General features: G+C 45.4%; 1 protein-coding gene across 6 annotated transcripts in view; it reads left to right on the top strand.

Annotated features, from left to right (window-relative positions):
* The window catches only part of ABCA2 (ATP binding cassette subfamily A member 2), a 602,913-nt gene that overhangs the window by 308,141 nt on the left and 282,429 nt on the right, over nucleotides 1-12,343 (top strand). For all 6 annotated transcript variants that reach the window (XM_033959797.1, XM_033959792.1, XM_033959793.1 and 3 more), the window contains one exon: nucleotides 2,705-3,024. In XM_033959797.1, the coding sequence (XP_033815688.1) occupies nucleotides 2,705-3,024 (320 nt within the window). The remainder of the gene's footprint in view (nucleotides 1-2,704; nucleotides 3,025-12,343) is intronic.

Consider the following 12,343-nt stretch of genomic DNA (forward strand, 5'->3'; position numbering starts at 1 on the left):
CTTGGGAAGCACTGTGTAAAACTAATGCTATTTTTATGCATGCTGTGTACAGCACTGCTGCTGTCCTGTTTCCTTGTCCCAGGATATAAGGGGATTGGGAAGGTAAAGGTTGTTTGGAGTTGTCACAGTCATGGAATCTACCTTAATTTTGGTCCTTATTGTTTCGCTTGCTGCCTTTCCCTTCCTCTTGTCCCCGGGGCACATCAGCTGCTGTGCCATTTCCTCAGATCAAGATATGATCAGGCATGGATTGTTCCTTCTCTTCCACCCTCCCCCCCCCCCCCACTTCACTAGACATATGCACAAGAGCTGTGCCTACCGCACAGCTCTTGTGGGCATTCATCAAGAATGTTCCAACTCCTTAACTGACCAATGGTCAACACTAATAACATGCATATAATTTGCATGTTATTGTTGTGCATTGTTTGCTAAAAAAAAAATGGTGCTTTACCCAGTGTTTTCTGGTGCTATGGAGAACATCACTGAAGTTCTGTGCATCTCCCTCTAGAACTGTGGCCCAGTTTCAAGGCAGATAGGATACTTAAAATTTTCCTAGATTTACCAGGTAAATGTTGGCAAATATTTCCTAGCAAATCTGGGGAACTTCCCAGTACCTTCAATAAAATGTGATGCAGATTTTGCAGTTCTTATGAATATGCAATAAATATGCAAACTAGTCAAGAACTAGGGCTCATTCACTGATTTATGGTATTTCAGAAGTGATTTAAAAGGATAAAAAACCAGTTCTCCTTAATTCTATAAATTTAGGCATGGAGGGGCATAATAAAAAATGTGCCCAAGTCTGAGGTTGGATGTTTTGTGCAAGATGTCTACAAACCCAGCAGGAAAATGTCCATTTTCAAAGCTGCCAAAGGTCTATCTTTTATTTTTGAAAATGAGCTAGATATAAGTTTTGGTCCTTAGGATGTCTACCTTTTTTGCCCATTTTCAAGAATAAAAACATCCACGCGAAAAACGCACAAAAGCTTAGATGATGGGGATTCCTTCTGCTAGGAGCAGCTGAGCTGCGGAGCCCTACACCCCTCCCTAGCATTCCCGACATCCCCCACATTCTCCTGACTTCCCAGACCTCTCGCTGACATCCCTCATTCCTCCCGAAAATCCCCCACATCCTTCTGACATCCCGGATCTCCCCCAACATGCCCTGATCTCCACCCCTCCACATTCCCCCAACATTCCCCCTCCCCCCCGGTACCTTCAGAAGTGCAAATGGCAGGAGGGAAGCTCAATCCCTTCTGCCTACTGGGCTTCATGCTGCAAATGACAGGACTTCCCCCTCCCAATGCATCTTGGGATGCAGTGGGAGGAGCTGAAGACCCTGATAGGCTCAAAATAGGGGATGTTGGGAGAATGTGGGGGATGTCAAGGGTTGTTGGGGGGAGGGGAGTAGGGCTCCGTGGCTCAGCTGATCCTGGCAGGGAGAATCCCCATAAGCTGAGCCGCCAGGAATCCCCGAAACCAGCTTAACAAATGGGGATTCCTTCTGCCGCGATCAGCTGATGGGAAACCTAAGGGTTTATGGTTAGTTTTTTTGTTCTTTGGGTGGTGGAAGGGGGTCATGACCACTGAGGGAGTAAAGGGGGTGGGGGTCATGCTTTAAATCCTCCAGTGGTCTTCTTGTCAGTTTGGGCACCTTTGTGGAACTTAGAAGCAACTCAAACAGGTCTAACTGCCGGCGTCTAAGTTCTATCTAGGAAAGCTTTGGTTATGGCTGGGGTACATCCAGGTTGAAACCCGCACAATTCCCGCCCATAACACACCTCCCACATGCCCCTTTGCTCTCTGGACCCACAACAGCTTAGAAGTGCTGCTGCAAGGCCAGAAAGTTGGTTTTGATTATTGGCACTTAGCCATCCCTGCTATTAGGACATCCAAGTGCCAACTTAGGCTGTTTTTTGGATGTTTTAAAGTTTTGATTATTTGAGCATCTTAGTGTGCAAATTTGCACTCACAATTTATAGAATAATTTCAGTTGTGCACAACATAATTTAATATGTATCTGTTAACTGGAGCTAAAAGCCAGTTGTTTTTTAATCTGTATTAATTGGCACCAAATATCAGTTGCACACATAACTGCCCTTAGTCGCTATTCTAAAAGTTGTGCATGAAATTCTATAGAGCACATCTTCTTTTGGAGGGGGGCATGGATGTGAAAGGGACATGGGCAATCGGGGGCATGCCTAGGAGTTAAGCATGCAAGTTATGGAAAATTAGAAGTTATATGCCTAACTGCCAACAGTTATGCACAAGCACTTACACCAGGCTTTTACATGGCATAAATGCTTGTACCTAAAATTAGGCACAAAACTGCAGACAGGCTAGTATTCTATAATGGCATTTCTGCACAGAATTTGTACTTTGAACACATCCCGGCACTTAAATTGCGGCACTCTTTTTTTTTTTTTTTTTGTAAATCTCTTTTTTAGCAAATCTCTGAATATATGTGCAACTTTTATATAAAAAGTTTAGATATTTCTAAATATGACATTAAATGTACTGTAAATGTGGCAAAGGAGAGGGTTTTTTATTAGATGCTGTATCTTGTTCAAAGCTTCTGCTGGTAATTGGTAAGTGTTTGTATACAGTATTTCACTTTCCAAAGATCTACACTGACCCTTCATGTAAATCTACTTCCATTTGAGCATTTTCACTTGTTGATGCTTGCTTTTTGCTGGCCTTGCAGCTCCGGCTGGATGAAGTAAATGGCACAGCTGCCCAACATCGGCTTCATGCTCTCCTGGAAGACCTCACTGAGGTGGAGAAGGTCCTCAAAGATGTGGACATCTTGTCAGCTCTGGCCAAACTACTTCCAAAGGGTGCCTGTGCCAGCAAAACCCCATCACCCACATCGAACAGCACTGTCTGGAGTGGCAATTTCACCAGCAATTCCACAGTAGAGGAGGGAGACGGGGAGGAGCAGATTGGAGAAAATCCTCAGAGTCAGTTCTCTGCCTTTGTTCAGCTCTGGGCAGGGCTACAGCCCATCTTGTGTGGGAACAACCGGTAGGGAAAATACAGATGCTGCCAGTCTTTCAATATTAGTACTGATAATGATGTCAGATGCATTCTATTGTAACTGTGAATACATAAAATCTACACAGATCCTGAAGCAGGTTGATACTTGAATGAGAAATCACTGTAGATGTGGGTGGTAACTTTAAGTTCAATCTTCCCAATAAATCAGTGAATAAATGCCCCTTAGAGATTTAGACTTCTCCCCCTATACCCTTAAAGATCAGAAGTAGAGAGTGACGCAGGGACAAAAATTCATCTCTATCCCATCACCGTTCCTGCATTTTTCATTCCCATAGTTTTTATCCCCGTCCCTTCCCCATCCCTGCAGTCTTAATTTTCTTTACCATGTCTTTCTGCTCAAAGCAGAAACATGATTTTATGAGCCTAGGGCATTACAAATAAACATTTTAAGTGTGTGTGTGTATACAAACACATATACTATATGTGTGTGTGTGTATGTGTGTGTGTATATATATATATATATATATATATATATTGTGGCGGGGCCAGGAGTAAGCCTAGCGCTGGCAACCCGGCTCCCGCCCCAGGTGTAGGACGGAGCGCTCCCAGGAGGACTCCCACTGGATAATCAGTAGAATAATTAGTAGACTGCTTTTTGGGTAAAGTTCAGCTTTTATCTTTATTACCCCCAGTTCAAAGCACTGGGGTTCCAGTAGTCCCTCTGGCTGAGTGGACTTAAACAAATCATACATTCACAAAAATAAACCAAAATGTTTTCTCTTTAGTTTTACTGCTTTTGTCTGAAAACACTTCAGGAAGCTTTTCTACCTGACCCAACTGAAGTCCAATGCCCCCACTACCCCTTATGCTCCTGGGTAGGGGCTAGGGAACTTTATATAACCCAACCTTTTAAGACTGGTGTAAGTCCCCTCCCAAAAGTTCCCTGCTTCAGGGTTACGTGATGTCAGGTCTCTGAGTTCCATTCAAGCTTCTCGGGAAAGTTAATTATGGTTCTCACCTCCTTCCCTTTATCTACAAGGCCTCTCTCTCAGGCTCTAATTGATTCATCCACACATGCTTACAGTTCTGCCTAAGGGAGAAAGAACGCTACACAAAATACATTCACTTTCATTCCCTTCCCCCATTCATACCTTATTGACTGTGATTCTACGGGAGATCCCAGGCTGCTAGATTGCACTCCATTTCACTGCTTCCAGATAGCTCTCCCTCTAATTCCATTAGGGACTCCTCGCTTTCTGAGACCGGGTAAGAACTCCCTTCAGGGGCAGCTAACGGCCAGCTCTGCCCTGGAAGTCTTTCTCCTCCTTTGAACTTCTGCTTAGGAGCCAGAAGTCTGTTAGCTCGGGAGGGTTGTAAGACAGCCTGTGCTTTAGCTCTGGTCTGAGACAGAGAACTCCTAGTAGGCTCCTTCCTGCTCAGCACGGCACTTCTTGTTCTAGCAGTTCCTGAATTCCCTCCTGAATTCTCTCCTGCATTCCTCCCTGCATTCTCTGTATTCTCTCCTGCCTTCCCCGTGTTCCCAGCTGTGCTGATTTTATGCTGCAGGCTTGTTCCCACTCTCCCTCTGGGTTCGTCCTGCCTGTCAGCCCCACCCCTCTCATTAACCATGCCTGTGCTGGTTTTCTTTACTAGAGGTTTTGTTGCAGAACTGCCCAAGGTGTTATAAAAGGGATTATAGTGCCCTAAACCAGATGTTGTGTTTTCTGCCCTTCTCTCTCTGCCTTGCCCTGCCTGTTGGCTCTTGGTGATAGGAACAGGGTTACTGGGCAGCTTCCTGGGCTTAGGAATAGGGGCAGCCCTTTGCAAGGCAGGGTTTAAAGCCGGGTTTAAACTGCTGACAGGCGCTTCCCTGTCACAATATATATATATATATATATATATATACACATACACACACACACACACTTACATGTGGATGGGCATAATCAAAAAAACGTCTAAGTCCCCTTTTGGCCTAAGGCTCTAAACGTTGAAAGTAGTAGCATGAAAAATGTTCATTCTCAAAAAAAAAAACCGTCCAAAATGAGGGTTTTTTTTATTTTTTATTTTTTATTTTTTGAGAATGGCCTGCCTCTATGGTCAGCAGTTTAAACGGCCATACCACCACTACATCTATCCTTGCAACACATTATAAAAAAAAAAAAAAAAAGCTTAAGTCCCAAACGCCCAGAACCAGACCTTTTAGGTAAAGGAGAGGCCAGTCCTTTCCCTAAAAGCTGGATTCTGTAACCGGTGTCTGTCAAAAAGAACACTGGTTACAGAATCCAACCCCCCTCCCCCCAGCAACAATCGCGGCACGAGAGATGGCTCATCTCCCTGCCGCGATAACAATCCTGGGAAGTGCAGCACTTCCGATCACTATCGTGGCAGGAGAGAGAGCCAATCTTATCTTGCGCTCACTTGTCTGCGCCCGTTTGTCTGCGCGCTTTTGTCTTGCGCACATTTGACCATGAACCCCTATCAGGGACAGAACTCTCCTTAAAGGGACCAGCACTACTATAGTAAGGCTGAATTTAGGTGCCTTTTAAAGACACAGTATCCTGGTAAAGTTTCCTTACTGTGCTTCTCTTTGGGCATTGTGCAGTTTTAAATATTGTGTCTCTGGTTGGGCTGGCTTTTTCCTCCAGAGGATCCAAGTCTTGAGTAGCGGGGTCCCTGTCACATTATATAGTCTAATATTCGGGTCAGCACCCCCCCCCCCCTCCCCGGACTTGTTGCAGGCCTCTACCAGTCTGCCGTATGACTTGGTGGGCCGGGATAGGAGGGACCCATCTCTTCTCTTGTCCTAGCTGACTCTTACAATTTTTATACCTTTCTCCTGCCTCCCCCGTGTACCTTTTTGAATCCCTGGTGGTGTACTGAGCAGGAGTGAGCTTTCTGTGCTCCTGCCGCATGCTGAGCCCCACTGAATGATTGCTTTTTGCCAGTCTAAAGATTTTTGGAATGGTTGCTGAGACTAATGGGAAGCTTTGGAAGACTTCACAGTAATACTTGGCAAAATCAGCAACTCTTTCCCATTACTGCAGTAACTGCAGAATTATCACGGTAACCATTACCATGTCACTCTCTAATTAGAACATCTATCCCCACCCCACCCCCTGAGGACCAGCCTTTTTTCATGAACATCATGGGGCTATTTTCAAAGAGCTGCTTGGTACCAAGCTATCTGGCTAAATCATAGCAGCTACTGTATTTTTTTTTTATTATTATAGGGTTTATCCCCACTATCTATGCAAAAGGCCAGCTGCATAACTTAGCTGATATTTTGGGGTTGGTTAGCTAAATTCCTCTGCTAATCCAACTCTGTCTTCTAGAATGACCCACATTTTGAGCAGCTACAATTTATCTGTGGAGGGAAAATATTCATCATGATGTATCTAATCATCTAATGATTTAATTAATCAGGTAAATGTATTTGAAAATTGCCCTTCAGAGACCCCAAAATATACATGGTCAAGTCACATTATTATGACCACCTGCTAATATCCAGGATAACCATCTCTGGCAGCAAGGATGGCATCCAAATGCTGTGAGAGTGACTCAATAAGATGCTGGATGGTGGTTTTTGATGGTTTTTGGACTCTTCTGAAGCGGTTGTTTCCGCTCTTTCAAGACTGATCGGTCGGGTCACACCCTGATGCAGCTTGTCGGTGAAACGCTGGCCTCCGTCGGTGTGCCGATCAGTTGAAGATAAGTGGTTTTTCCTCTATCTACAAATTTGTATATGTGAAGCACAAGTTTTTCTGCTCAAACACTCACTTTAACGAAGGTTTTGCCTGTGAGGTTACCGTCTAACCACCTTGATATCCACCTTTGTGGCGGTGGGAGGGCCTTTTCTGAGGCTTTTTCCTTCTTTTTGAGTGAATTTAGAGTCGACACTTGTCTCACATAGTTTTTCTGCAAAACTTTATTACTACATTGTCCTACAATTATAGTAGTCACCAATTGAAAGTGTTGCTTTACATACATTGGTTTTCAATACATCTGTGTTTCTATACCTAGCATATGTAACACCCGGGGCCCATCATTTTTTGGCACCCCCCCCCATCTGTACGAAAAACATGATTTTTAGTAACAAGCCACGTCACATATGAGTACCTAGGAAAAGGCAGCATCTTACATATTGCAGTGAGCAGTACATCAATACACCCATTGAAAAACTAAACAAGCCAGACCAGCACAGATCAATCCTACACCGTCAATCCTAACAGAAAACCATGTCTTTCGAACACACAGAACACAGAAAACACCTTCGCCTAGTATGGAATATGTCATCACAAACTAACCCCTCCCCCTTTTACAAAACTATAGTGTGAATTTTAGCTACGGAGGTAACAGCGCTGACGCTCATAGAATTCTGAGCATCAGAGCTGCTACCACCACGGTTGGCGCTAAAAACCGCTCCACAGTTTTGTAAAAGGAGGGATAAAATAGAAATACACAACTTCAACGCTCTAGCTCAGGGGTGCCAAAACTTTTTGGGCTTGCGAGCTACTTTAAAATGACCAAGTCAAAATGATCTACCAACAATAAAATTAAAATACACAAAGCACACTATACGCTGAGAAAATGTTAATTATCTGGGGTTTTTTCAAAGAGGTCAAAGCAGATGACTCTATGCATTGTCATCTTAGTAACAACCATACAAAAATAGGCAAATATACCCCCTTCCTTTTTATTAAACCATAATAGCAGTTTTTAGCGCAGGGAACTGCGCTAAATGCCCAGCGCTGCTCTCGACGCTCATAGGCTCCCTGCGCTAAAAAACACTATTGCGGTTTAGTAAAAGGGGGCCATAGTGCAAAATATAGACAGCATATATAAATTCAGCCACATTTTGATCACTAAATTTAAAATAAAATCATTTTTCCTACCTTGTCTGGTGATTTCATGAGTCTCTGGTTGCACTTTCATCTTCTGACTGCATCCAATCTTTCTTCCCTTCTTTCAGCCTGTATGCTTCCTCTCCTCCAGACTTCATTCCCTCCCCCAACTTTTTCTTCCTCTCTCCTTGCCCTTTCTTTGTTTTCTTTCCTCTTGATGCCCCCTTTCTTTTTTTCTGTTTCCCTTCTGTCTCCCTGCTTGCCCCCTTTCTTGCTCCCTACCCTCCACAAAGCCACTGCTGCCACCATCGGGGGAAGCAGGCCCCAAAGCCACCACCGCAACCATCGGGGGAAATAGGCCCCAAAGCCACCGCTGCAACCATCGGGGAAAACAGGCCCCAAAACCACCGCCGCAACCATCGGGGAAACAGGCCCAAAGCCACCCCCGCGGCTGCCCCAAGCTCTCTCTGCTTCCTCCGACGTCAATTCTGCCGTCGGAGAAGAAGTTCCGCCCAGCAAGGCAGCGATTGGCTGGCCCGAACTTCCTCTCCGACTGCAGCCTTAGGGGATGTGCACAGCCGGAGCGGACCGCCCCCCCCCCCCCCCCATTGGTAGCCACTGAAGACGTGGCAGCGGCTCCTCTCACAAAGTCCGATGCAGTCGGGGATCTTGAGAGGAGCCGCCGCTGCATCTTTCAACTTTGGAAAATACAGGCCGCTGCCGCTGCTTCCTCTCACCTCCCTCGAGTGAGCGACAGGGGAAAGCGTATGAGCGACGCCAGATTCTGGAAGCTCCCTGGTTCATATGGATGGTGAGTTTCTCCATGGTAGCGTGCAAATTGGCCCGTACCAACCTGTGCAGCTGACTTTCATCTCTCATGTTGATGGCTTGTGATGCTCCTCAGTTACTACGTCGGGTTGTCAAAAAGGTCCTATTCGTCCACTTATAGTACACTTTAACCACAGCAGCCTGTGAACAGTCCACAAACTCCACCATTTCTGAAAACTGCCACCCTTAGCCCAGTAGTTGATAATCGTGCCTTTTTCAGTGTCTAATAAATTACATTTTCCCCATGACAGCCGTCGTTGCTATATTGGCACCTTATATACCCATGAAGTCTGCACGCAACATGTGCATTCATTCATTGGCTGTGCATCCCTGTCATCAGAGGTAGGCAGCAGTCATAATAATGTGACTCAACTATGTATGTCAGAATCAAAGGGGTTAATTATATTGGCTTACCCATTATAAAATGTACTCAGAGCTCACTCTAAAATCCATAGCTTATATGAATTGTTGGTTTAAACCATTTCATGTCAATTTGTTCTTTTTATCTATTTTCTGTCACATGTCAATATAACATATATTCTGTGAAGAAGACATAGGATTCTATATCGTAGATGTTGCTTCCCATTAGTCACAAATCTGCAGAAGTGTCACTCAAAAAGTCTGAACTCCTCCCCTTCTCCTCCCTCTTCAGTTTTTCTTTCTGAATGCGAACTCAGAAGGTGTGTTCTGATCTGCTCTGCTTTCATTTCTTATTTTCAGGTATTTTCAAGTTTCAAATTTAATGGTAATTTGACATATCGCCTATTGTAATACTTTTTTTTAAGTTCAATAAGTTTTATTCGTTTTTCAAATAAGTACAGAAATATAACAACAAGGTGAAAACAAATACAAAGGTGCAGTATAGCATGTCAAAAGCACAATATCAAACATCCAAGGAACATAATAAATTGCATATCACATGAAGTATCAACCATGAAGTAACCCATAGTGCTTTACATAACAATCGGCTCAGACATGGGAGGGGAGAGAAACATCCAATAGTGGTCGCCAGGTGCGTTCGAATGAACACAAGGCTCTGTTTTTAGAGGCAGCGGCTCATTCATTCTTGGCTGTAATGCAGACCATATTCCACCACATAGTATAGTTGATCACTGACGTATTTTTCCAATTCTGGAGAACTAATTTTATAGCTAATTGTAACAACAAATTGAAAAGTTTGTGCTCATCCTCAGACAAATCATGTTCCAGAGCATAATGACCATAAGAACATAAGCAGTGTCTCTGCCGGTCAGACCATGGGTCCATCCTGCCCAGCAGTCCGCTCCCGCGGCGGCCCAAACAGGTCACGACCTGTCTGAATCACTAGAAGGGGCTCCCTTGCCACCTTGGTATCTCGTTTAAGTCCTGCCTTCCTATCGAAGTCCTAGCCCTCCAGTCTTGCACATGCACGACCTGGTTGGTTTATACTCATTACCTGGTTAACATTCTATACTTGTGTTACATCCCAGCTCCTCCCTCAGTATCCCACGATCCCTTTATCCGTCAGGAATCTGTCCAATCCCTGTTTGAATCCTTGGACCGTACTCTGCTTGATCACTTCCTCTGGTAGTGCATTCCAAGTGTCCACGACCCTCTGGGTGAAAAAAAACTTCCTTGCATTTGTTTTGAACCTATCTCCCTTCAGTTTCTCAGAATGCCCCCTTGTATTTGCTGTCCCCTTTAGTCTGAAGAATCTGTCCCTATCCACCCTCTCTATGCCCCTCATGATCTTGAAGGTCTCTATCATATCTCCCCTGAGCCTCCTTTTCTCCAGGGAGAAGAGCCCCAGCCTTTCCAGCCTCTCGGCGTATGAGCAGTGTTCTAGCCCTCTTACCATTCTCGTTGCTCTCCTTTGGACTCTCTCAAGTACCGCCATGTCCTTCTTGAGGTGCGGCGACCAATACTGAACGCAGTATTCCAGATGCGGACGCACCATCGCTCGATACAATGGCATGATGACTTCCCGTGTTCTGGTTGTTATGCCCTTCTTTATGATGCCCAGCATCCTGTTGGCTTTTTTCGAGGCTGCTGCGCACTGTGCAGATGGCTTCAGTGATGCATCCACCAACACACCCAAGTCTCTCTCGAGTCTGCTGTCTCCCAACAATACCCCCCCCAATTTGTAGCTGAACAACGGGTTCTTTTTCCCTATATGCATGACCTTGCATTTGTCCACGTTGAAGCGCATTTGCCATTTGTTTGCCCAGTCTTCTAGCTTGTCCAGGTCCCTTTGTAGGTCCTCACACTCCTCCCTGGTCCTAACTCTGCCGCACAGTTTGGTATCGTCTGCGAATTTTATAACCTCACACTTTGCCTCCTTTTCCAGGTCATTTATGAATATGTTAAAAAGCAACGGCCCCAGCACCGATCCCTGTGGCACACCGCTTGTGACTCCCCGCCAGTCAGAAAATTGACCCTTTACTCCAACCCTCTGCAGTCTACCCGACAACCAGTGCTTGATCCATCTGTGCACATCCCCTCCCACCCCGTGGTTCCACAGCTTCTTAAGTAGCCTTTCATGTGGCACCTTGTCGAAAGCCTTCTGAAAATCGAGGTAAATGATGTCTATGGGCTCCCCATTGTCCACCCGACTGCTTATTCCCTCAAAGAAGTACAGAAGGTTCGTTAGGCACGACCTTCCCTTGCAGAATCCATGCTGGCTTGTTCTCAGTAGGCCATTCCTCTCGATGTGCTCGCAAATGGCGTCCTTGATCATAGCTTCCACCATCTTCCCTATAATTGAAGTTAGGCTCACCGGCCTGTAGTTCCCGGGGTCACCCCTCGATCCCTTCTTGAAGATGGGTGTGACATTTGCCAATTTCCAGTCCTCTGGTACCTCACCAGTTTTCAAGGATAGGTTGCAAACATGCTGGATTGTGCCCGCTATTTCCTGTCTTAGTTCCTTCAGAACCCTTGGGTGGATCCCGTCCGGGCCCGGTGATTTGCCACATTTTAACCTGTCTATCTGTTTGAGGGCATCCTCCTTACTTACCTCTATGTGCTCTAGTTTCTCAGCCTGTTCCCCACTCATGAGCTCTTCTGAGTCCGGTATATTAGATGTGTCTTCGCTCGTGAAAACCGACGAGAAGAACGTGTTCAACCTCTCAGCTACCTCTTTATCCTCCTTAACCACTCCCTTCCTGTCCCCATCGTCCAACGGCCCCACTTCCTCTCTCGCTGGTCGCTTCCCCTTTACGTAACTGAAGAATGCCTTGAAGTTTTTCGCCTCCCTGGCCAGCCCCTCTTCGTATTCCCCCTTTGCTTTTCTAACCTCCCGGTGGCATTCCTTTTGGCATTTCCTGTGCGCCTGGTGATTTTCCTCTGTTGGATCCTTTTTCCATCTCCGGAAGGATACTTTTTTGTCCTTTATCGCCCTCTTTACTTCTATTGACATCCAAACCGGGTCTTTTGATCGCTTGTTCTTGCAGCCTTTCCTGAAATTGGGGACGTACATTCTCTGTGCTTCTTGCAGGGTGTCCCTGAATAGGGTCCAGGTGCTTTCCACAGTCTCCATCCTAAAGATGTTTCTGAGCTTTCTCCCCACCATTTCCCTCATAGCAACATAGTTCCCTTTCTTGAAGGATTTCTTGAAGGACCAAGGATTACAATAGCAGGTGAGAGCGGAACATCAATAAGAAAGTATCCACAAATGGTCTTCCAAGCTGATAACCAGA

Source organism: Geotrypetes seraphini, chromosome 10 (assembly GCF_902459505.1).
Source record: "Geotrypetes seraphini chromosome 10, aGeoSer1.1, whole genome shotgun sequence".
In the NCBI taxonomy this organism is placed as follows: Eukaryota; Metazoa; Chordata; class Amphibia; order Gymnophiona; family Dermophiidae; genus Geotrypetes; species Geotrypetes seraphini.